Below are 24,067 nucleotides of genomic sequence, written 5' to 3'. Positions count from 1 at the left end.
TCACCGGAATTTCAAACCTGAAGCTGGCAGAGAGAAAGAAGAAAGGGAAGAAGAAGAGGGGAGGGGGACAGAGGAAAAATCCTGGCCCCCACAACTAACCAACAGTCCTTCCGTGATGTCGTGGAGGTCAGGCCAGGTGGGGCCAGCAGCCCCGTCACGGTGATCGTCAGGGTCAAATTCCAGGGCTGCTCTTTCCCCCTGGGTGGCTATTTTGGGAAAGCGGCTTTCCTCCAGCAGTGGACAGACTAGCTACTATGGACGCTGGAATCCAGAAGACTCAGAGCTCTGCCAGGGCCCAGCACAGGTAAAGGCACGGAGGACAGCCCTGGGAGCAAAGAGACAGTTTGCCCCCAGGTGCCCCTGAACTCCGCTCTGAGCACACACAATCCCACGGGTCCCTCCTGTCCCTACCCTTCAACAAGGATCACCCAGCACTTGGGGTCCTATCTGGCTTGGAAGAGGACGTGGGGCTTGAGGTATTACCCAAGGTGTTGAGGGGGTACAGCTGGAGGGGCAGGTGGCATCAGGTCTAGCGGCAAGGCCACTATTTTCCTGCCATCCAGGACTGAGAGCCCTTAGCAGCCAGATTTGGCTTCTCTTCCCTTTCACTCCCTGGCCCCTGATGCCCGTCAAGCTCAAGTCGATACTGAACAACTGAGTACACAGCACAGCCTGGGTGTGAGGTCACAGACTCTGTGCCTGGGATTGGGGCGGGTCAGGCATCTGACTCTGAGTTTCAACCACTGCTCAAGTTCAATCATGTGCTTCTAAGCTGCCAATCAAGCCAAACCTCTGGGAGTCACTGAAGAATAGAAACAGCAAGGCCAAGAGGAGGGTTGTGGCGCCCTGTGGTCCGGATAACTTGGGTTTTGAATGCAGGGTGGAGGTTAAGATATAAAGCCCTGCCTAGGAAACCAGAACACATCCTCCTAAGGAGGCAACAAAGCAGGGCAAGGCCCAGGAGAGGACCTGTGATGGAATTCAGACAGAGCCCAACCTCCCAGGGTACAGCTTTGTTCACGGGGCGCAGGAGGAGAAGGCTAACTGCTGCTGAGTGTGGCCAGGCAGGTCTTCAGCTACTGACGTCAGGGCTGTGTCCACCCCTCAGAGCAGCACTGAGCTTGAAAGTGAAGCCCTGGCCGGGCGCGGTCGCTCATGCCTGTAATCCCAGCACTTTGGGAGGCCGAGGAGGGCAGATCACCTGAGGTGAGGAGTTCAAGACTGGCCTGACCAACACGGAGAAACCCCGTCTCTACTTAAAAAAAAAAAGTGATGCTCTCTCTCAAAGCCAGCACTTGCTCTGCTGCCCCAAGAGGGTCCTGCAAACACACGGGCCTTGTCCAAGGGGCCTGATGTGCAGGAGAGGGGCAGGGCCCAGGGCAGTGACCCCGAAGGGCTCCATCCTTGGACCTGACTCCTCCTTGCTCATAAACAACCAGGCCTTCGCCTTCCTCCCACACCAGTCCCCGGGTCAAAGGCCTTAAGAAAATCCCCGGTGCACTAGCCAACTCAGACCGCCCTGGCCCTTAGATCATCCGCTAGTCACTGGGCTGAGACCCAAAGGAGAGGGAAATATTTGGCGATTTCAGGGAACTGAACAGCAAAGGTGTTCACAATCAGACCACCAGCAGGAGTGCGGCACGCCCCTTAAACACTTTAAGGAACTATTTACCAAGGCTGCTAAAAAAGAAGTTGAGGATTTCTGCCTCTGATTTAGTAGAAAATAATCTTTGAAATTTACATACAAAGTCCCATGATAAGTCATTTGGGATCCCCCAGAGGAGGAAGGCTGCTTGTGGTTAGACTGGGTGAGTCAACGAAACAAACAAATGGGCCCGATGAGGTCAGCTTTTTGGAAAAGGAACAAAGAAAACTGCACCCAAGTGAGAGGCAGCTTACAATGGTGAAGCAGTGGTCACAGAAAATCCATTTCCAAAGCCTCTAATCCAGCAGTTTGGGGGATGATTTTGTCACCCAGGGGATATTTGGCAATATCTAAAGACATTTTTGGGGCCGGGTGTGGTGGCTCATGCCTGTAATCTCAGCACTTTGGGAGGCCGAGGCGGGCAGATCACTTCAGGTCAGGAGTTCGAGACCAGCCTGGCCAACATGACAAGACCCTATCTCCACTAAAAATGCAAAACTTAACTGGGCATGGTGGCACACACCTGTAATCCCAACTACTTGGGAGGCTGAAGCAGGAGAATCACTTGAGACTGGGAGGTGGAGGTTGCAGTGAGCCAAGATCGCATCACTGCACTCCAGCCTGGGTGACAGAGCAAGACTCTGTCTCAAAGAAAAAGAAGAAAACAACCCAGACGTTTTTGATTATCACAATTGAAGGGTAGGGAGGGCTCCTGGCTTCTAGTGGGTAGAAGCCAAGAATGCCACTAAACATCCTACAGTGCACAGGGCAGCCCCCACCACAAAAAATCATCTGGCTCCAAATGTCTGTAGCACTGCCAGTGAAAAACTGTTCTCATCCACTGAGGACTCTCTCTCTCTTCCTTGCAAGTCCTGGGCAAATGGTTGTTTTTAGCAGCCCAGAGGGCCATGGTGGTGACAGCTCCTCCCTGGGTGATGCCAGGCTTCATGGGGTCAGCATCTTTGGAGGGTCCTCTGGGCATAGACCCCAGCTCGAGCAAGCCACTCGGCTGCCCCTGCATGGGTGACCCTGCCTGACTGCCCCTGGCTGCAACAGCCCCTTGCCGAGGCTTCTAGACCCTCAGAACCTCCCCTCTGCTGCTCTGGCTCTCAAGGTCCCACAGTAAAGCCACAGGAATGAGAAGGAGCGATGACAGTTCTCATCATCCCGTCATCGTCACAGCAGACGGGTAGGTGCTTTACAGGTGACAATGAGCTTTCACATTCGTTGTCTCACCTGAATACATAAAAGCCTCACCCACTGTTAAAACAATCTGAGTTCTTGACCTGCCAGACCAGTGGAACATGCAGAGGCCACCTGTCCCCGATGAGGGCCTGGGGGAGAGGGAGCCGTGCATTCATCTGGGGAGCCCCCAGAGTCCAGAGCTGGGCAGAGGTGACAGCAGCCTGTCTAGGGGACCTGGGGGAAGCCAGGGTTCTGGCTGCTCCACGGCAGGCCCTGAGGTGGAGGGTCTAGACCCTGGCCAGGCACCAGTCCTGCTGAAATGAGGCTCCAGAAACAGACGCACATCACACTCCCTGGAGTATTTTCTGGGCGGCCACAGAGTTCAGCAAATAGTCAACAGAAAGCATCTCCAAGAAGTGGGTGAACCGGAAGGACACATGCCCAAGGCTGATATGGGACGTGTTTGGGGACTTGGGGAAGAAGCAGGACAGAAATAGGCCTAGCTCATTAACTGCATCTACATATGAATTGCTTGACTTTTTTTTTTTTTTTTCAGAGACAGGGTCTGGCTTTGTCACCCGCTGAGCTGCAGCACAGTGGCATGATCATAGCTCACCAAAGCCTCGACCTCCCCGGCTCCAGCCATCCATCTTACCCCTCAGCTTCTCTAGTAGCTGGGACCACAGGTGTGCACCACCATACCACGCCTAGCTAATCTTTTTTTTTTTTTTTTTTGAGACGGAGTCTCACCCTGTCCTTCAGGCTGGAGTGCCGTGGTGTGATCTCGGCTCACTGCAACCTCTGCCTCCCGGATTCAAGCAATTCTCCTGCCTCAGCCTCCCAAGTAGCTGGGATTACAGGTGTGTGCCACCACACCTGGCTAATTTTTTGTATTTTTAGTAGAGACCGGGTTTCACTATGTTGACCAGGCTAGTCTCAAACTCCTAACCTCAGGTGATCTGCCCATCTCAGCCTCCCAAAGTGCTGGGATTACAGGTGTGCGCCACCACACCTGGCTAATTTTTTGTATTTTTAGTAGAGACGGGGTTTCACTATGTTGACCAGGCTAGTCTCGAACTCCTAACCTCAGGTGATCTGCCCATCTCGGCCTCCCAAAGTGCTGGGATTACAGACGTCAGCCACTGCACCTGGCAACCCGGCTAATGTTTAAAACAATTCTTTTAGAGACAGGGTCTTACTATGTTGTTCAAGCTGGTCTCAAACCTCTGGGCTCAAGTGTTTCTCCAGCCTCAGCCTCCCGAAGTGCTGGGATTACAAGCATGAGCCACCGCGTCTGGCCTGTTTGAGTTTTTATGAGTATTATTACTTATTTTATAAATCTAAAAGAACATTAGGAAAAAATAAGAATAAGGGCAGAATATCTCGTATCCACACCCCCTTTCTTGGGAAACAGAGCCTTGCCTGCTTGGGAAACTCCTGAACTGCAGTCTGGGTTGCAACTCCATGCGTCATTCATCCTGGTCACCAGACCCTGGAAAACTGACGCCAAGTGAGACTCTGAATAAGTCAAAGGACAGAGACCACAGGAGACAGCTCCCAGCGCTAAGCAAATGCCTGTCTCCAACAAACCTCAGGAAATGAGAGAAACAAGTCCACGCTCCAGCTGGGAGCCCCTGCAGCAGGGAGGCTGCCCATCTGACACCCCTAGACCTCCTGCCTGCACTCCCCCTGAGTAGGTGGCCCCTGCCACTGCCGTTCCCCTCAGACCAAGGCCTTTCCTCAGGAGAGAGGGTGGATGTGGGGAAACACCAGCTCTTCAATGTACCCTGGGAAGGCGGATCCTGGAAGGCCCTTTTGAAGTTTGAGCAAAGAATGGGAGGATGCGACCCACCAGGCAGGCAGGAGCCGCTGACTCCAATGCGAAAATAGAAACTGCTTCCCTGTAGCTTGGATGCCATTGCAGCTGGCACACAGAGGCTGTTAGGATCAAGACGAGGTTCTGGATCCAGTGCCTGCCTCTGAGGCTGCTCACAAGGAGGAAAGTCACTGCAAAAATGCTTGGCCCAGGCCGGGCATGGTGGCTCATGCCTGTCATCCCAGCACTTTGGGAGGCCGAGGCAGGCGGGATCACCTGAGGTCAGCAGTTCAAGATCAGCCTGGCCAACATGGTGAAACTCGTGTCTCCAAAAATACAAAAATTAGCCAGGCGTGGTGGCACACACCTGTAATCTCAGCTACTCGGTAGGCTGAGGCAGGAGAATCGCATGAACCCCAGAGGTGGAAGTTGCAGTGAGCTGAGATGGCACCACTGCACTCCAGCCTGGGTGACAGAGCGAGACTGTCTCAAAAAAAAAAAAAAAAAGAAAAAGAAAAAAGAAAGAAAGGCCAGGCGCAGTGGCTCACCCTGTAATCCCAGCACTTTGGGAGGACAAAGCAGGCAAATCACGAGGTTAGGAGTTCAAGACCAGCCTGACCAGCCTGACCAACATGGTGAAACCCCATCTCTACTAAAAATACAAAAATTAGCCGGGCGTGCGACGTGCTCCTGTAATCCCAGCTATTCAGGAGGCTGAGGCAGGAGAATCACTTGAACCTGGGAGGCAGAAGTTGCAGTGAGCCAAGATCGTGCTACTGCACTCCAGCCTGGGTGACAGAAGGAGACTCTGTCTCAAAAAAAAAAAAAAAAAAAAAAATGCTTGGCTCACCTGGCAGCTTTAAGCTTGGAGCCTCCTGGCCACCTGACCTGCTCTCAATGCACACAAGGCACAGCCTCCTGGAATGGTGCCTGCACGCCCACTTTATCACCCACTTTCCAACCTGCAGAACTGCCATCTAATTTTCCATTTACAACTGTTCCTCCACCTCAGGCCTCAGCATTGTTTCTGCAGCTTCAACTCCCTACTCCTCTCTGCTGTGAGAGCTCTGTGCTCCCACCTCTGGCTCTGTCACCCACAGCCAGTGTGAATAACTCACAAGGTGTCACCAAGACCTTCCACCTCCCCAGGCTCTCTGTCGTGCAAAAGGGATTCACACACCTAGATACAGGGCTGGAGCTGGGTGGCCATGGGACTGACCTAGAGGGACAGCTCATATGCTCCACCATTCTTAAGGGCATCTACTTCCCAGCTAACATGTAAAGCAAGAAATTCAGACCAGGCACGGTGGCTCACACCTGTAATCCTAATGCTTTGGGAAGCTGAGGTGGGAGGATCTCTTGAGCCCAGGAGTTTGAGACCAGCTTGGGCAACACAGGGAGAGGCCATCTCTAAAAATATATTTTAAAATCATCCAGGTGTGCACCTGTAGTCCCAGTTACTCAAGAGGCTGAGGAGCGAGAATCGCTTGAACCCAGGAGTTTGAGGCTGCAGTAGGCTATGATCACACCACTGTACTCTAGCCTGAGCAACAGAGCAAGACCCTGTCTCTAAAAATAAAATAAAATAAATGCAATGTGGGCATAACATCATATTTTGAGGACATAGTATACATTGAAAAATGTCAAGGAAAATGGATAGGTTGATAATATGCAAAATAATCTAAAGTGTGTGTGTGTGCGTGCGTGCGTGTGTGTGTCTTTAGTTCAAGAATATATGGTGCAGGGCTGAGCACAGTGGCTCATATCTGTAATCCCAGAACTTTGGGAGGCCAAGGCCGGCAGATCGCTTGAGCCCAGGAGTTCGAAACCAGCTGGGGCAACATGGTGAAACCCTGTCTCTAAAAAATAAAAAAAAATTAAAAAAAGAATATACGGTGCAAAGGCAAATAAAAGCAATGTTTCCAGTGGGCTAGATGGAGAAGTCCCTTTGCTGCCTCTCTGGGTCACATGGGAGAAGCACAGTTCCCTGTAGCCCCCCTCCAGGGTCCTGGTACTCGGTAAAGGCTGCCAGACCTGGGGGTGAACCAGTGATCTGGGATGCAAGGGAGCAGGCAGTGGAAGAGACAGGAGCCAAGCAGATACAAGTTCACCACACTGGGCCATGCGTTCCTGGAGGAAACCTACTTCCTTCCATCCACAGGGAAGGGACTCAACACAGAGTGTTTTGATAAAGAGTGTCAGGACCCAATGTCTGAACGTGGGGGGATAGCCCACGGCTGGCCCAAGGAACGTGTGTGGACCACCAAGCGCTGTCCTCTCTCTTCCTGTCCCCATATAGAGATGATTTGCTTTCCAACCACATCTACAAGTACTCGGTGTCTTTGGCCCTTGCCTGACCCCTGGTTCATGGCAAAACCTACCCTTGGGTGAATACCAGATGCCCTGATGTGGAAGGGGTTGGTGCCGCAGGAGACTCATCTTCAGTGGATTCTGCATTTGAATATGGAATACATTTTCTTTTCTTTTCTTTTTTTTTTTGAGACAGAGGCTCACTCTGTTGCCCAGGCTGGAGTGCAATGACATGCTCTTGGCTCACTGCAACCTCTGCCTCCCAGGTTCAAGTGATTCTCCTGCTTCAGCCTCCCAAGTAGCTGGGATTACAGGTGTGCACCACCACACCCGGCTAATTTTTGTATTTTTGCAGAGATGGGGTTTCCCCATGTTGGCCAGGCTGGTCTTAAACTCCTGACCTCAGGTGATCCACCCGCCTCGGCCTCCCAAAGTGCTGGGATTATAGGCGTGAGCCACGGTGCCAGGACTGGAATACATTTTCTATCTGGCTTAAGCCAAAAGCATGAAGCTCTAATGGCTGAATTTCAGCCACAAACCAGCTCACTGAAGGAGATTGGGTGGAGGCAGGCAGCATAAGGGGAGGTGTCCCTGAGCTCACAGACCAGGGCCCTCCTCACTCAGATGCTGGCTCTATGCCCCCCAGGCCTTCTGGGGCCAGCCTCTCTGCCTTGAGACCCCACCCTTCTAGCTTCATAAGCAACTCTTACTCATCTTTCAGGCCTCGGTTAAGCGCCCTACAACCCCCCTCACTCAGCTATGGGCTCGCAGTGCCCACCCCAAGCATCACACATCTCCCTGCATCATGGTGGCCAACTCGCTTGTACCTCCCTCTCACCAGACTGAGTGTCAGCTTCCTGTTCCTACTCCCAGCACCTAGCCTAGCAGACAGGACATAGTGAGTGCCAGTAAAGGTCTGTTGAGAAAGCACAGGAGGAGGAGTGGGCAAAAAAAGACAGGCAGCGCTGCCAGCCAGCCTGCGCTGTCAGCGGACCGCACGTTCCAATCCTTCATGAGCTTAATGATCAGGCTGAGCCTCAGGTGTTTAGTCTGTTGTCAGCCCAGAAAACACAGGTGAGGCAGCAGATGGGAAAGTGCTTTAAAAACTGTAACTGGGGCCGAGCGCTGTGGCTCATGACTGTAATCCCAGCACTTTGGGAGGCCGAGGCAGGTGGATCACAAGGTCAAGAGATCGAGACCATCCTGGCTAACACGGTGAAACCCCATCTCCACTAAAAATACAAAAAATTAGCCGGGTGTGGTGGTGGGTGCCTGTAGTCACAGCTACTTAGGAGGCTATGGCAGGAGAATGGCATGAACCCAGGAGGCAGAGGTTGCAGTGAGCCGAGATCACGCCACTGCACCCCAGCCTGGGCGACAGAGCAAGACTCCATCTCAAAAAAAAAAAAAAGAAAAAAAAAACTGTAACTGGGCTGGGTGTGGTGGCTCACACCTGTAATCCCAGCACTTTGGGAGGCCAAGGAGGGCGGATCATGAGGTCAGGCATTCCAGACCAGCTTGGCCAATATAGTGAAACCCCGTCTCTATTAAAAATACAAAAAATTAGCCAGGTGTGGTGGCAGACACCTGCAGTCCCAGCTACTCAGGAGGTTGAGGCAGGAGAATCGCTTGAACCTGGGAAGTGGAGGTTGCAGTGAGCCAATATCATGCCATTGCACTCCAGCCCAGGTGACAGTGTGAGACTCCGTCTCAAAAAAATTATAAAAAAACAAAACTGTAACTGCAGGGAGTCACACTTCCATTTCAGACCATCTTTGAGTACACCTAATTTTTTTTAAAAACTGAGACTTGCTCTGTCACCCAGGCTGGAGTGCAGTGGCACGATCTCAGCTCACAGCAATCTCCACTCCTGGGTTCAAGTGATTCTCCTGCCTCAGCCTCCCGAGTAGCTGGGATTACAGGCACCCGCCACCACGCATGGCTAATTTTTTGTATTTTTAGTAGAGACGGGATTTCACCATGTTGGTCAGGCTGGTCTCGAACTCCTGACTTCAGGGGATCCACCCACCTCGGCCTCCCAAAGTGCTGAGATTACAGGCGTGAGCCACCATGCCCGGCCAAGTACACCTAATTCATAAGTTGACAATGATTTGGACTTTCCACAAGGTTATCTGGCAAGTTGGCTGCTTGCAACTAGGAATGCCACGCCCCAAAGTGACAATACCGTAAGTGTGGCAGGTTTGTAGGCTCAGCCAGGACAGTCCACTGTACGGTGGGACCTCAGATATCCAGAAACGTGGGGCATCATCCCCTCGTGGGTCAGGGTGCCTCACTTCACTTAATCCCCCTTGGCACCTAGCATGATGGGGAGCCAGGGCCAATACCCGGATAACCAGTGAATGAATGAAAGGATGAGAAGTAATCCAAAAACAGCAGCAATAGCAATATCAACAGCGGCCCCACTACGCATCAGGCACTGTTCTTCATCCTTTTACTGCGTCACTCATTGCAGTGGGCTGAAAAACACCCTGGAGAGATAGCCACGTCAAATCCCTGCAACCAGAGCATGTGGGTCTTTGCGAAGCTGATTAAGGTTATGAGATGAGACCATCTTGGATGATCTGTGTGAGCCCGAAGACAGGTGTCCTTAGAAACAGAGGCAGAAGGAAATTTAAGACAGTCAGAAGAGGAGAAGACACAGACACACAGAGAAGGCCACTGAAAGACAGAGGCAGAGACTAGAGTGATGCAGCCACTAGCCCAGGAATGCTGGGACAGTCACCAAAGCTAAAAAGAGACAAGGGAGGCTTCTTCCCTAGAGCCTCCAGTGGGAGTACGGCCCTGCTGGATTTCAGATTTCTGGCCTCCAGAACTGTTAGAGAATAATTTAAGCCATCCAGCAGCCACAGGAAATTATTATACTCCTGGAGTCATGAATAAGCTCATTCACAACTGCAATGGGGTTGTTACAGAGAGACAGGGTAGGAAAGCAGCCTCTGGGCTGGGCACGGTGGCTTATGCCTGTAATCACAGCACTTTGGTGGCTCATGCCTGTAATCACAGCACGTTGAGAGGCTGAGGTGAGTGGATCGCTTGAGCCCAGGAGTTCAAGACCAGCCTGGGCAACATGGCGAAACCCATCTCTACAAAAAAAAAAAAAAAAAATTAGCCAGGCGTGGTGGCACATGCCTATAGTCCCAGCTACTTGGGAGGCTAAAGTGGGAGGACGGCTTGAGTCTGGGAAGTCAAGGCTACAGTAAGCCATGATCACCCCACTGCACTCCAGCCTGAGCAACAAAGCAAGACCCTGTCTTAAAAAAAAGAGTCTCTGAGCAGCTCAAACTCCTGTGCTCAAGTTCCTGTCCCTCCTCAGAACATACTGTTACCCTCAACATGGTGTTTTGTTAATATCTCATATTCTGTTAATCAATACTCTCCTTGGATAAACACTCTCTCCACTCCCAACTTCACAGCTGAAATTCAATATCAAGTAAATAGCACAACTAAAGCTAAGCTAAAGGAAAGTGATGAATCAAAGCAATGCTTTGTTTCCAAATGACCTCTGGCCCCTCATTCTGACATTGGGGTGAGGCCCAGCTTGCCCTTGAACTCCACTGTATGAACTCATTTTTTATTTTTTTTTCACAGAGTCTCACTGTCGCCCAGGCTGGAGTGCAGTGGCATGATCTTGGCTCACTGCAATCTCCGCCTCCCAGGTTCAAGCAATTCTGCCTCAGCCTTCCGAGTAGCTGGGATTACAGGTGCACGCCACCATGCCTGGCTAATTTTTGTATTTTTAGTAGAGATGGGGTTTCACCATGTTGGCCAGGCTGGTCTCGAACTCGTGACCTCAGATGATCCACCTGCCTCAGCCTCCCAAAAGTGCTGGGATTACAGGCACGACCCACCATATCCAGCCTGAAGAAGCCTCCCTTGTCTCTTTTTACCTTTGGTGGCTGTCCCAGCATTCCTGGGCTGGCTGCATCACTCCAGTCTCTGCCTCTGTCTTTCAGTGGCCTTCTCTGTGTGTCTGTGTTTTCTCCTCTTCTGACTGTCTTAAATTTCCTTCTGCCTCTGTTTCTAAGGACACCTGTCTTAGGGCTCACCCAGATCATCCAAGATGGTCTTATTTCAAAATCTTAACCTAAATAGGAATGAGGGTTCCTGACCCCACAGTAATTTAGAAGCAGCAACTTGGAAGGGAGGGAAAGGTTTGCTGAAATCAGATTCACCGGCAAGAACAAGGAAAGACAAGTGAGAGAAAGAGAACAAGAGAAGAAATGGAAATTCTATAAACCACATTCGTGACACTTAAAAAAGCCCTGCCACCTGAGGCCAGGGCCTCCAGGAGGTGGCTCCACACAGACACAGCAATGCGTGTTCACAGTGACCAGTAAGCTTAGCAAGAAAAGGTAAAATTGTGTTTATTCTGTTTTAAGAAGAGGGAAGCATGAATTATATTCTGGAAAGACTTCCAACCAAAAACGAAACAATTGAAAAGTGCCGGTACAGGGAGGAATTTTTTTTTTCTTTTTTTTTTTTTTGAGGCAGGGTCCCGCTCTGTCACCCAGGAGGGAGTGCAGTGGCACAGTCATGGCTCACTGCAGCCTCAACCTCCAGGGCTCAAATAATCCTCCTGCCTCATCTTTTTTGATTTTTTTGTAGAGACAGTGTTTCGCCGTGTTGCCCAGGCTGGTCTCGAACTCCTGGGCTCAAGCAATCCTCCCTCCTCAGCCTCCCAAAGTGCTGGGATTACAGGCATGAGGCACCGCACCCAGCCAGGATGCATCTTTAGCTGTCTAAAACACTTGCTGGGTGCGGTGGCTCACGCCTGTAATCCCAACATTTTGGGAGACTAAGGCAGGTGGGTCACTTGAGGTCACGAGTTCAAGACCAGCCTGGCCAACATGGTGAAACCTCGTTTCTACTAAAAATACAAAAATTAGCCAGGCGTGGTGGCATGCACCTGTAATCCCAGCCACTTGCAAGGCTGAGGCAGGAGAATCGCTTGAACCTGGGAAGCGGAGGTTGCAGTGAGCTGAGATCATGCCATTGCACTCCAGCCTGGGAGTCGCAATGAGACTCTGTCTCAAAATAAAATAAAATAAAATAAAAATAAAACACTTAAGGTTTCCCAGGAACCTGTCTGCCTGGTGTTGAGGCTCCTGTTCAGAGGTATCTTGTGCCCCAAAGACAAACCACCTCAAGGGGTGACATCCCGCTCCCTCCCATTTTCCTAGTGAAGTGGGGAGGCAGGGTGCGGTGGCCACTGCTTCTGGCCCCCTACCTGCCCTGAGGCATGACTGAGCCCCATGGGGTTGCCCCACACCTGCCCTCAGAACCTCTGCACTCCTACCTGCTGTTCCCTTTGCCTGCTTGTGCCTGCAGTGGACTCCAGGATGGTCCCCACGCCCAAAGGGAATGAAGCCACCCACAGTGTCCCAGGCAGAGGTGTCCCACCTCTCCTATCTGTTAACTCTGCCCTGGACACGGTGGGGACACAGCCACGTTTGTGTCAACACCAGCACAGTACTGAACACACCATACAGAAGGAAGTCACTGAAACGTGCTGGATATATGAACACATGCACAGATGAACTGAGGAATCAATAAATAAGTGGATGAATTTTAAAGTTTTACCAAATGCCTAAATTCAACACTGGGCTCTCTCTTCCCTTGTTGCTCTGTCTCAAGATCCCGTGGCTTAGTTCCTCTTCTGTAAACTCCTGGGGATGATTTAACCATAGAAGCAACCCTGACTGTATTAACTCCCCAGAGGGCAGGTCCATGGAATCCAGGAGGGAATAAAAAACATGTCAGACATGCTGCTGGCATCCTAAATATTCTTGTAAGTTGTTGACATGACAAGAAACCATCAGGAACACTGTCACTCCCAATGTTTTTTCTATTTCTCCAGTGACTTACATACAATTTCTAACAAAGTTCATTTGACACATATTTAAGGACAAGCACAAATGAAGTTAGAAATTGTGGGCGACAAATGATAAGGTGGCCCCTATGGCCACTGCCTCATGGTGTTCATGCCTTTGTGTGACCCCCTCCTTTAGTATGGGCAAGACCTGTAACTGGCTTCTAGCCAACAGAATATGGCATGGACGGCAGAGTGTCACTCAAGGATTGCGCTACGTTATATAAGATGCCCTCTCCTGCTAGCAGGCTCGTGCTGAAGACACTCTCCCTCACTGGCTTTAAAGAAACAAGCTGCCATGCTGTGGGAGAGCCTAGGGAGGGGGCCACAAGGCAAAGGCCTGCGGGCGGACTCTAGGAGCTGAGAGCAGTGCCAATCAACAGCCAGCAAGAAGCCAAGGACTCCAGTCGTCCAACCGCAACGAGATAAATTCCACCAACAACCTGAGTGAGCTTGGAAGAGGATCTTTCCCCAGCTGAGTCACCAGATGAGACCCCAGCCCTGGCTTAGACCTTAATGGCAGCCTCACACAGGACCCAGCTAAACCGTGCCCAGACTCCTGACCCACAGAAACTGTGCGATAATAAATGTGTGTTTCCTAAGCTACTTTGTAGTCCTCTGTTACGCAGCGATAGAAAACTAATCTGATGATGATAATGAAGATGTGGCCATGACAACAGTCCCAGACAAGTGTGCGGTTTATGGTTCTCATGCCTGTCACCCTGCACCTTGACAGAAGCACCATGATCATGTCCACAGACATTGGGTCATACTACACATGTTCAAGCCAGGCTCTACCATGATCACACATGTGCCCATCAACATAACCCCTCTAAGCCTCAGTTTCCTATGTGTAAACATGGGAACAATAGCAGCCACCTCAGAGGACTGGTATAGGGATGAAATAAGGTAATATTTGTAAACTGCTTAGCACTTTACAGTAAGGGCTGAGCATACTGCGAGTATTCAGTCAATGTTGGCTATTTGTGCATTAGTTATTTACCTTCTGTTGTCCTGACCAGACTGTAAAGACCATCAGGGTGGCAATGAGCTGTCTAGCTATTGTACCTGGAGGACAGAGCTTTGAACATGAGGTGTATCAGGGAGGATTTGGGAATAAGGACCCATCTTGTGTGATCCTCCTAGAGACTCTGGGAGGTAGGCAGGACAGGAATGATTTATTTTAGGATAAGAAAACAGGTTGAGCTGAGATGGGAAGACTGCTCGAGGCCAGGAATTTGAGACTAGCCTGGGTGACAGAGTGAGATACCACCTTAAAAAAAAATTTTTTTTTTTAAATGAAGTCTCACTCTTTCACCCAGGCTGGAGTGCAATGGTGTGGTCTCGGTTCACTGCAACCTCTGCCTCCTGGGTTCAAGTGATTCTCCTACCTCAGCCCACTGAGTAGCTGGGATCACAGATGCACACCACCGTGCCTGGCTAATTTTTATATTTTTAATAGAGACAGGGTTTCACCATGTTGCCCAGGCTGGTCTGGAATTCCTGACCTCAAGTGATCCACCCGCCTTGGCCTCCCAAAGTTCTGGGATTAGAGATGTAAGCCACAGCGCCAGGCCTAAAATTATTATTTTCTTATTAAAAAACAAAAGAAAATGGATTGAGAGGTGTTATATTCTGGTCATGCACCACTGAGATAATGAAGGGGTAAAATGAAGACCAGCCTGGGCAACATAATGAGACACTGCCCCTACAAAAAATTTAAAAAATTAGTTGGGTGTGGTGCACATGTAAAGTCCCAGCTACTTGGAAGGCTGAGGTGGGAGGATCACTTGAGCCTGGGGAGGTCAAGGCTGCAGTGAGCCGAGATCGCACCACGGCACTCCAGCCTGGGCAACAGAGGGAGACCCTGTCTCAAAAAACAAAAAACAAAAAAAAAAAAAACAAGTGCCAACTAACTCCCAGAAACTGTTCTTTATATTTCTCCACTGCCTTAAAAACAACCTCTAACAAAGTTAATTTGACACACATTTAAGGACAAGCACAAGTGTGAGCCTTTCGTATGGTAATTGGGCTTAACTGGAAATAATTCACTTAAATGAACATAATGTGTGCTGTGTGTGCCATCAAAGCGTGCGAATCTGGCAGCATTTGGAGAAGGTGTGATTCTTTATGAAGGGGAGAGAATGAGAGGCAGGGAAGTGTTTGCTGTTTTTTAAAAAATTCAGTGTGGAATAACGTGGCTTATAAGTGGGTCTAAGGGAACGGAAGTTTTGAAGTATTTTAGGGTTCAACAGCATTTGAAGGGATAGGACAGTCCTTGTTAGGTGTCAAAGTTGAGGCATTCTGGAGAGTTACCAGGCCCCACAGTGTAGGCTCAGAGCTGTGGGGCAGCGGGCAAAGTATTATGCCTGAGACCAAAAGGGAAGAGACCGAACGAGAATTATACCTGGTCTGAAATATAGTTGTCTCTCAATGTCCCGGGGGATTAGTCCCAGGATCCCTGTGAATACCAAAATCTGAGGATGCTCAAGCGCCTTTTATACAATTGTGTGGTATTTGTATATAACTACACACATCCTCCACATACATCTTACTCTGTCACTTCCAGTGGTGCAATCTCAGTTCACTGCAACCTCTACCTATGGGGTTCAAGCAATTCTCCTGCCTCAGCTTCCCGAGTAGCTGGGATTACAGGCACGCGCCACCATATTTATTTATTTTGAGATGGAGTTTTGCTCTTGTCGCCCAGGCTGGAGTGCAATGGCGCCATCTCAGCCACTGCAACCTCCGCCTCCCAGGTTCAAGCAATTCTACCGCCTCAGCCTCCCGATTATCTGGGATTACAGGCACCTGCCACCACACCTGGCTGATTTTTGCATTTTTAGTAGAGACGGGGTTTCACCATGTTGGCCAGGCTGGTCTCGAACTCCTGACCTCAGGTGATCCACCCACCTTGGCCTCTCAAAGTTCTGGGATTACAGGCGTGAGCCACTGCTCCTGGCCTTTTCACACACTTTAAATCATTCCTAGATTACTTATAATATTTAATACCATGTAAATGCCATGTGAATAGTTGTTATACCGCATGGTTTTTTAATTTGTATTATTTTTTTTTATTAGACAGGGGTCTTGCTATGTTGCCCAGACTGGACTCCAACTCCTGAGCTCAAGCAATCCTCCAGTCTTGGCCTCCATAGGTGCTGGGATTACACGCATGAGCCACCACAGCTGGCCCTTTTATATTTTTTTTTATTGTTGTATTATTATTTATTTTTGCTTTTTCAAACATTTTGGACCCTAGGCTGGCTGAATCAGCTGATGTGGAACCCCCAGGTAAAGAGGCTCGACTGTATTACTTTGGGCCTGTCTCACCTTCTCCCTAAAAGACCATCGCAGCTGTCCTCCAATGCCAGCAGGGTCTCTCTACCTCCCACCCAGCACTATGAGGCTGGGTGTCCAGGGCAGGGGGTGGCTGGGTGGTGGCCAGGTTGTGATAAATTCAACAATGTTTTTTTTCTCAGCAAATTATCAAGAACTATTTTTCTGTCTTTCAGGCTGGAGGTGAGGGATTTCTTTTTGTGTTTTTCTTTGAGACACAGTCTCGCTCTGTCACTCAGGCTGGAGTGCAGCAGTGGCATGATCTCGGCTCACTGCAACCTCTGCCTTCTGGGTTCAAGCGATTCTTCTGCCTCAGCCTCCCAAGTAGCTGGGATTACAGGCGCGCACCATGACGCCCAGCTAATTTTTGTATTTTTAGTAGAGACAGGGGTTTCACCATGTTGTCCAGGCTGGTCTCGAACTCCTGGCCTCAAGTGATCCGCCCACCTCAGCACCCCAAAGTGCTGGGATTACAAGTGAGCCACCGCACCCAGCCCTGAAGGTGAGGGCTTTCTATTTGCTTTGGGGTTTGGGAAGCCAGTTCACCACCACTCTCCTTGTGGTGATCATGGACGAGGACTGATCAGTGGTCGACCATGTGGCCCAGGATTTTAAACTCGCTTCACCCCTCACTGGTGGTGGATTGCAGAGTAACGGGGGTGACAGCGACAGTAGTCTTACCCACTTTCAGTTCAAGTCCGTTTTAACTAATCTTGTTTGAGATGAGGTGACAGCCTCGCAGGATGTTTAATGCCAGGACTAGGAATCAATTTGGTTCAACAAGTCAACAGACACCCCCAACCCCCACCACTGTCAGGCCAGCTCTGTCTCCTCTGGCGGACCCTCCCTTGCTGCCCCCACTGTGCCAATCTACTGAGTATGGAAACCATCTTCCTCATGAGGAGTTACTGATCTGGCAAGAGGAGTGTGAGCTCTCTGTCCAGAGGAGGCATGGGAATCGGGCAGGAGCTGCTGGGACCGTGTGGGGTGAGGTGGGATGGCTGAGGGCCCCAAATGACAGTGTAGAGTAAGAGTCACCTGGTGCCACAGAGGTCAGAGCGGGGCCCTGGGGTGAGCCTGGTGGGTCAAAAGGTCTATGAGCGTGAGAGGCAGGAGCTTCTGCCAAGCCTTCCCCAGGTGCCACTGCCTGCCCCAGGCGTGGTAACCCACAGCCAGGGACACGGGAGAGGGCGTACTCAAACCGTGTCATGCTTCAGTCAGAATGGATCCCCTTATAGACCCTTATTTTTCCTTTTGGCATCAACTCAAGGCATTTTACTCCATTTAAATATTTGCAATACTAGTTAATGAAAAAAAATGTAGGCTGGGCGAGGTGGCTCACCCTGTAATCCCAGCACTTTGGGAGGCTGGGGCGGGAGGATCACTTGAGCCCAGGAGGTTGAGACCAACCTGGGAAACATGGTAAGATCCCATCTCAACAGAAAATTTAAACATTAGCTGGGCATGGTGACATATGCCTGTAGTGCTAGCTACTCAGGATGCTGAGGCAGGAGGATCGCTTGAGCTCAGGAGTTCCAGGTTCCAGTGAGCTACGGTTGTGCCACTGCACTCCAGCCTGGGTGACAGAGTGAGGCCCTGTCTCAGAAAAAAAAAAAAAAAAAAAAAAAGCAGTGGTTTTTTTAGGGAGGGGAAGAGAGGAATATTTGCAATGCAAAAATCAAACAAGAAACTCCCCAGACCTCACTAGACTACATCAGCATAGAGGAAAGTTCTGATTTAGTGAACACATAAAATATCCATGAAAGCAAAGTGCTTTATCACTGATGCTACCTAATAGTTGCCACAGCACCCTGCTCCCTGGTTTATGCACATCCTCGAATTATTTTATCTCATGCCTCTACCAAGTAGGTCCTAACATAAGGGCAATTTTTATAGATGAGGAACCAAAGCCAGGAAAGGAAGTCCTATTTCCAAATTAGCACAGCTAGTGACAGAGACGGAGCTGGAAGGCGGGTCCTTAACTCAAAACCCATATCCTTACTGGAACACTGGTGCCCCAGTGGGGTTTTGAGGTGCCTTACGAATGGAGAAAAATGATTGGCACCATGTATGTCAGTGACCCACATGGCACTGCCTCCCAGAGCCTGCACTAAACAGTTCGTTCTTACAAGTATGTCAGACAGACAGCTGTAGCTGCAGTACTGATGTGTGCTCTCTGGGAAGGAAGGATCTGCCAACCAAGGCAAATTTCAGGGCTAGACAAGAAAACTTCCTTGTTTTCATGTGATATTCATTACCAAGTATCACGAGTTGATCTTCAGTCTCACCGGCTTTCTTGCAATTTCTCCAATGCACCAAACACAGGGCCTTTGCACTTACTAACCCTTCTGCCTGAAAAGCCGTCCCCCTCATCCTTCTGTAGGTTTCTCCTCAATGACTCATTGCGTATAGCAAGGACTCTGTAAATATTTGTCGCATGAATGAATGAGTCCTGCCTAGTTATTTTCTTATGCACAGATCTGATAACCTCTAGCTGGAGGTAGTGTATCCTATAACCAAGGGCAGCATCTTGTTCATCCTTGCGTCCTCCTACACCCCCCAGCCCAGGGACCAGTTACAAGGGCAGGTGTAGGGCTGGGGAGGCAATTGGGTGACACAATCAATGGGAAGCACTGCATGGATACTATGATCAGAAAGACCTGGGGGCCTGTCTAGGTTTAGCATTATTGATTTGCGATGTGTGCCAAGGGCAGGGGTGGGGTGCAAAAGTGCAGTCCTCATGGCCACCACACCAGCTAGCCAAGGGATCCTGGAGGCTCAAGAGAAAGCTGGATTGGGAGGGGAGAGCAGGGCAGTCCTGGCCAGTTTTGGCCAGCTTGGGGAAGCTCAGGAGACAGGCCACTACCCCATGTGGCAGTAGGTGCCAATGGGCTCAGGTACCAACTGATGCTGCCCCCAGCTGCTCCCTCTGCTCCTGGATAGTCCTTCAAGAGGAATGTTTGCAAGCACAGGTACCTCCCCTCTTCCTCAGCCATGACTACACAGCATTTGTGGCTCATGCAGGAAGACACAGGGGCTCAGAGGAGTGGCCATTTGTCCCAAAGATATCTCAGAACTGGGCAGAGGCAGAACTGGCTAACATAACTGCAGTGGGCCGTTTAGCCCCCTTAACATGACTTGGTATCTGCTAGAGTTTCACACGCATGTATGCAGAGGGCCCAGCCACCTCTGGGCTCCAGGAGCCTAGTGTGGATGCAACAGGAAGGCCCAGGCTCTGGAACCTTCTGAAGAGCCTAGCTCATGTCCCCCACCTGACGCAGAAACAGGGAGGCGCTGAAGCATGTGCCCTGTCTGTGCTACAGGCCCCATCCACGTAACCTGAGAGAGGGGGCCTCAGGAGCACTGGCACCTGCTGCTCCAGGCCAGGAGCAAGGAACTCCAGGGACCACCTCCCCTCAGTCTCCTTCCCCACTGGCGGCTCCCAGGCTGGACAGGGCTCCAGCCAGCAGGGGGCGCGCGCGTTCACCTCGGGGCCAGGTTGGCTGAAAGCCCCTCTCCCGTTCCCCTCTTCTAGAGCAAAAGTCTTCCAAAGCCTTGACCTCTTAGACAACGCTACTTTAGTGACCGAAGCACTTTTCCTTTCCCTTTCATGCGAGTTTTTTGCAACCATGGGTGGCTAGTATCAATGCCTCCACTTTCAAGGTGAGGAGAGGAACTGGGGAGGTTGAGCATTTGCTGCAATATCACCGTGCCAGCAGCTCAGGAGAGCCAGGGTCCCCATTTGCCACCCATGGACCAGTCGGCCTTCCTCGCCCCACGCTGGAGATAGAGGAGGGAAGAAAGAACTAGCCGAGCAAAACCCCAAAAAAGGAATCCTTTCTCCCCAGAGATTATGAAATCAAAGAACATTTTGTTGCTTCTTGGAAATTCTTCCCCTTACGGAGGCTACACAATTGAACAGGGTTTTCCTTATTATGACTATGATTATTAAAGTTGTTGGTCTAGTTCCCGCCTCCTTCTTTGCAAACTTTCGCACGGACTGAGAAACACAAGCGTTTACCTGGGTGCGTGCTGGGACGGGGCGAGCAGGTAGTGCAGGCTTCCAGGCCTCTCCTGCCCCGGAGCTTGGCTGCAGGACTCCCGCAAAATCTCCAAATGCCCCCGATCTGCGTGGTCACCGAGAAGCAGCCCGGCTCGGAACAAGCCCAGGCAAGCCCAGGCAGAGCCCGCCGCCGGGTCCTCCTTCCTGCTCGTGCCACCAGGCCCCCGGGCCGCGACGCGTCTCTCCAGCCCGGGATCCGGGGAGCTGGGCTGTCCCCAGACCGACGGGACAGAGGCATCTCCTCCACCTGAAAAGGAAAGAGGACCAGGTGGGGGCCAGGCAGGGCGCATGAAGGCGGCGCCAGCACCGCGCGATCCGAATCACGTCGGTGCGGGGGAGGGGTCCGAGCCTGGCCTCGGCCTAGGGCGCAGATGCGGTGCGCACCGCAGGGGGGCGGCGTGGGGTGCGGGGCCAGTCCCACCGGGCACGGGGTCCTGGTCCTCATCCCCTTCACCGCCGCCGCCCGCCTGGGCTGGCGTTTCCCCAGCGAGAGCGCGTAGTTTGCGCAGCGCCCCTCGCCCACGCCGCCGCTGGGTCGCGGGGCGCGCCTACCCAGAGCCGAGGTCCCGGACTCCCCGGCCATCGCGACCCTTCCGGGGACTCCTCGCCCCTTCGCGGTGGGACCAAGGCCCGGGTGGGGCCGGGACAGGGTGGGGGGGGGGGGACGGGGGACGGTAAAAAAGCAAACAGAAACCACGGGGGGCTCGCCGCGACGCCCAGTCCGAGGGCCTCTCGCCTGGAAGAGGGAAGAAACCCACGTCCTGGACGCGGGTGTGGGGTCTGTCCCGGGTCTGGACCTGTTGTCTCTGCGACGTTGCCAGTCCGGAGAGCTCGGAGGGCCAATGCAGCCCCGGATTCAACAAGATGCGAAAGGACTTCTAAAGCCAGGAACCGGCACCCAGCCACGGCCACCGCCCGCCGGCCCGGCGCCCTGCCCCCACTCACTGCGCCCCCAAGTTCCGGCGCCGCGGGCTGCAGGGGTGACTTGGCTCGGCGTGCCTCGGGGCACGAGGCTCGGCCCTGCACGGCTCTCGGGTCCCGGGGGGCTGGGGTGGGAAGGGACATGGCCGGCGCGCGGCGCTGGGGAGCCGGGTGCGCCAGGCTGGGGACCTTGCGTGGGGCAGGGCTTGGCTCAGCCGAGGGGCCGCGGCTCAGCCCCCCTCACCGGCCTTAAAGGTTCCCAGAGACGCAAAGTCGGACGCGGGTCCTGAGCGCGGAGCTGCAGGGGGGAGCATGGGGCAGCCCCCAAGGCGCGCTCCCTACATTTCCCACCCTTTCCACGCTGCCCTGCGCGCACGGTCGGGCGCCCTTGGGGTGGGCAGGGAGGCGCGGGCAGGGGCAGCGCCGAAGACCTCCCGCCGCCATGGAGAAGGGGCTCCCCACCCACCCTCCTGCCCCAACCATTATAGATCCCAGCCAGTGCGCCCTGCGGCCCTTCCGGGACAAGCTGCCCCCAGGACCACCGCGCCCCAGTATCAAGCGGACAGCAAATCTCTCGGTGGCTCCTTTTGTAAGGGTTTCTGCCCTCAAGGTTGTTACGGGACAGAAATGGTTTCATCAGAAACAAGCCCTCCTCGCACACTCACAGTTTGCAGGACTCCGAACTGGGCCCGCGAGATCTCCACCTGCGCAAAACGAAAGGGCGGATTCTCCTTGGACTCACGAGGCAACCGCTCCCCGGGGTGAGAACGGGGGACTCATTCCTCCTGCACTGGGAGAAGACGATTCTTTAGGAGGAGGACAGGGAAGCGAATGCTACCCAGGTGCGTAATCACATTTGGGCACCCTCGGGGGCCTGAGAGGAGGCCAGGGCTGACCTGCCCCCATTCTCACAGGGGAGGGGCGGTGAGCCTATTCTCACAGGTGTCTGTGATGAGCCCATGTTTTCCAAACTCCTCCGGGATTCCAGAACAGTCCTAGAGAAGCCGTGAGCCAGCTGGCAGGTGAGAACGCCCAGGTGCAGGTGGATGGCTGCAGGTCAGGCCTACTTTTCCTACACCTGTTGCTGGGGGGCAATTCCATACCCATTCTCAGTCCGGAGTGCCTGTCACCACAGGGCAGGTAGGTGAAGGGCTTCTCAGATCCTCAAAGACTCAGAGGGATAAAAGGAGGCAGATGGGTCCTAGAGGCAGCCCATGGCAAGGGAGAGGTCTGCTTTTTTCTTTTTTTTGAGACGGAGTTTCGCTTTTGTTGCCCAGGCGGAGTGCAATGGCCTGACCCTGGCTCACTGCAACCTCCACCTCCCAGGTTCAAGTGATTCTCCTGCCTCAGCCTCCTGAGTAGCTGGGATTACACGTGCCCACCACTATGCCCAGCTAATTTTTGTGGAGACAGGGTTTCACCATGTTGGCCAGTCAGGTCAAATTCCTGACTTGAGGTCAAACTCCTGACCTCAGGTAATCCACCCATCTCGGTCTCCCAAAGTGCTGGGATTACAGGTGTGAACCACCACACCTGGCCGAGGTCTGCTTTTGTGATCAGACAAAAGTGGGTTCCAACCCTGACTCACTACATGGCCTGGGCAATGTGCCAGCATCTTCCCAACCTCTCCCTGCACCCCCAAGTAATCTCATTCAATCTTCAAAAAGCCCTTTGAGATAAGTCCTAGGACTGCTGCATTTACAGGTGAGGAAATTAGGACCTGAAAGGTAAGACTGGGTTGGCCACAACCAACGCAGGGAGGAGAGCGGGGTGGACCCACGACCCAAGGTGGCGCCTGTCGGTTCTCCAAGCCCTCACTCCTCATGTACCTGCCATCCTGCCTCAACTTCGCAAATTGCTTACCCACGCTGAGCGTGTGTCCTCGTGTACACCGACAGCATCAGGCTCCTAGTATGGATGCAATAAGTATTGTGGAATGAATGAATGAATGAAATGAATGCACACCTCCCTACCCCCAGGGTGATGATAAGGACTGTGCAAGACAGAGTGGCTGCACACAGTAGGCCCTCTCATGCATGCAGTCGCTCTTCTAAAACATCTCTATGAAGCACCTGTTTTGTTCCAGGCATTGAGGGAACATTGGTGCTCATTGGTTCTCTGTTCCTTGCAGACAGACCTGGGAGCATTCTCCTTGGAGGTCCCCACCCTTGTGGGCTCTTTTTTTCTTGCTTTCCTTTCACAGCCACCAAAATGCCTGGACCTGGGCAGCTAACAGTGGGATGAATCTGCTTTAGAGACACCAGACTGCCAGCTAGAGAATTGAAATAACCTGATTCTTATCTATTTTTCCATCCAGAGAGGCCACACCAAGGCTAGGCCTCATTTTTTTTTTCTTTAAACATTTTTGTGTTGACAAATAATGTTTTATAAAGGCCTCACTGTCTGCCAAACTCTGTCTCACTCCTCCCCAGCCCTGCCAGGTGTGGGGACACCGAACCCACCCATATCTCCTCTAGAATCCACCGAGCACCGAGATAGCCACGTCTCTAACCTACACCTTTAACTTACAAGCCACAGTCAAGAGGGCTTTGGAGAAAGGGAACCACAAAGGTAGCACGGACAAGCCTCCACTGTCCGCCCCTGGCGCAGGACGCCCACAACCCCAGACACGGTGCACAACGGTCCCTCAGGAAGCCTTTCCTTGAGTCCTACATTTAACCACAGAGGCCCAGAGGCCCAGGCGTGGTGGTGACTGCCTGCTCGGCCTGCCCCAACCTTTTTTTTTTTTTTGAGACAGAGTCTCCGTCGCTCAGGCTGGAGTGCAGTGGCATGATCTCAGCTCACTGCAACCTCCGCCTCCTGCGTTCAAGCGATTCTCCTGCCTCAGCCTCCTGAGTAGCTGGGACTACAGGCGCCCGCCACCATGCCTGGCTAATT

The 24,067-nt window shown here is 52.1% G+C and overlaps 1 protein-coding gene and 1 long non-coding RNA gene across 3 annotated transcripts in view; one reads left to right on the top strand and one right to left on the bottom strand.

The window, feature by feature from the left end:
• Window positions 1-21,998, bottom strand: part of LOC130541017 (uncharacterized) — a 38,045-nt gene extending 16,047 nt beyond the window's left edge. Inside the window, exons 1-2 of one of the 2 annotated variants that reach the window (XR_010109260.1) lie at window positions 21,194-21,998; window positions 20,207-20,495 (exon numbers count right to left, since the gene is read on the bottom strand). Coding sequence is in view for 1 of the 2 variants with exons in the window: in XM_057300682.2 (XP_057156665.2) it covers window positions 20,207-20,831 (625 nt within the window). In the remaining variant the exon portion in view is untranslated. Of the gene's footprint in view, window positions 1-20,206; window positions 21,007-21,193 lie in introns of those variants that run through there. The other variant, XM_057300682.2, reaches the window with a different exon arrangement.
• On the top strand, window positions 20,375-23,580 carry LOC134728646 (uncharacterized). Its single transcript, XR_010109266.1, has 2 exons — window positions 20,375-20,516; window positions 21,837-23,580. It is a non-coding gene; the product is annotated as an uncharacterized LOC134728646 (long non-coding RNA).
• Window positions 23,581-24,067: the final 487 nt, after the last annotated feature.

The sequence above is a fragment of the Pan paniscus genome, chromosome 1, assembly GCF_029289425.2.
Source record: "Pan paniscus chromosome 1, NHGRI_mPanPan1-v2.0_pri, whole genome shotgun sequence".
NCBI lineage: Eukaryota > Metazoa > Chordata > Mammalia > Primates > Hominidae > Pan > Pan paniscus.
The sequence above is the reverse complement of the archived record's forward strand: the minus strand, read 5'-3'. Positions and strand labels throughout refer to the sequence as shown.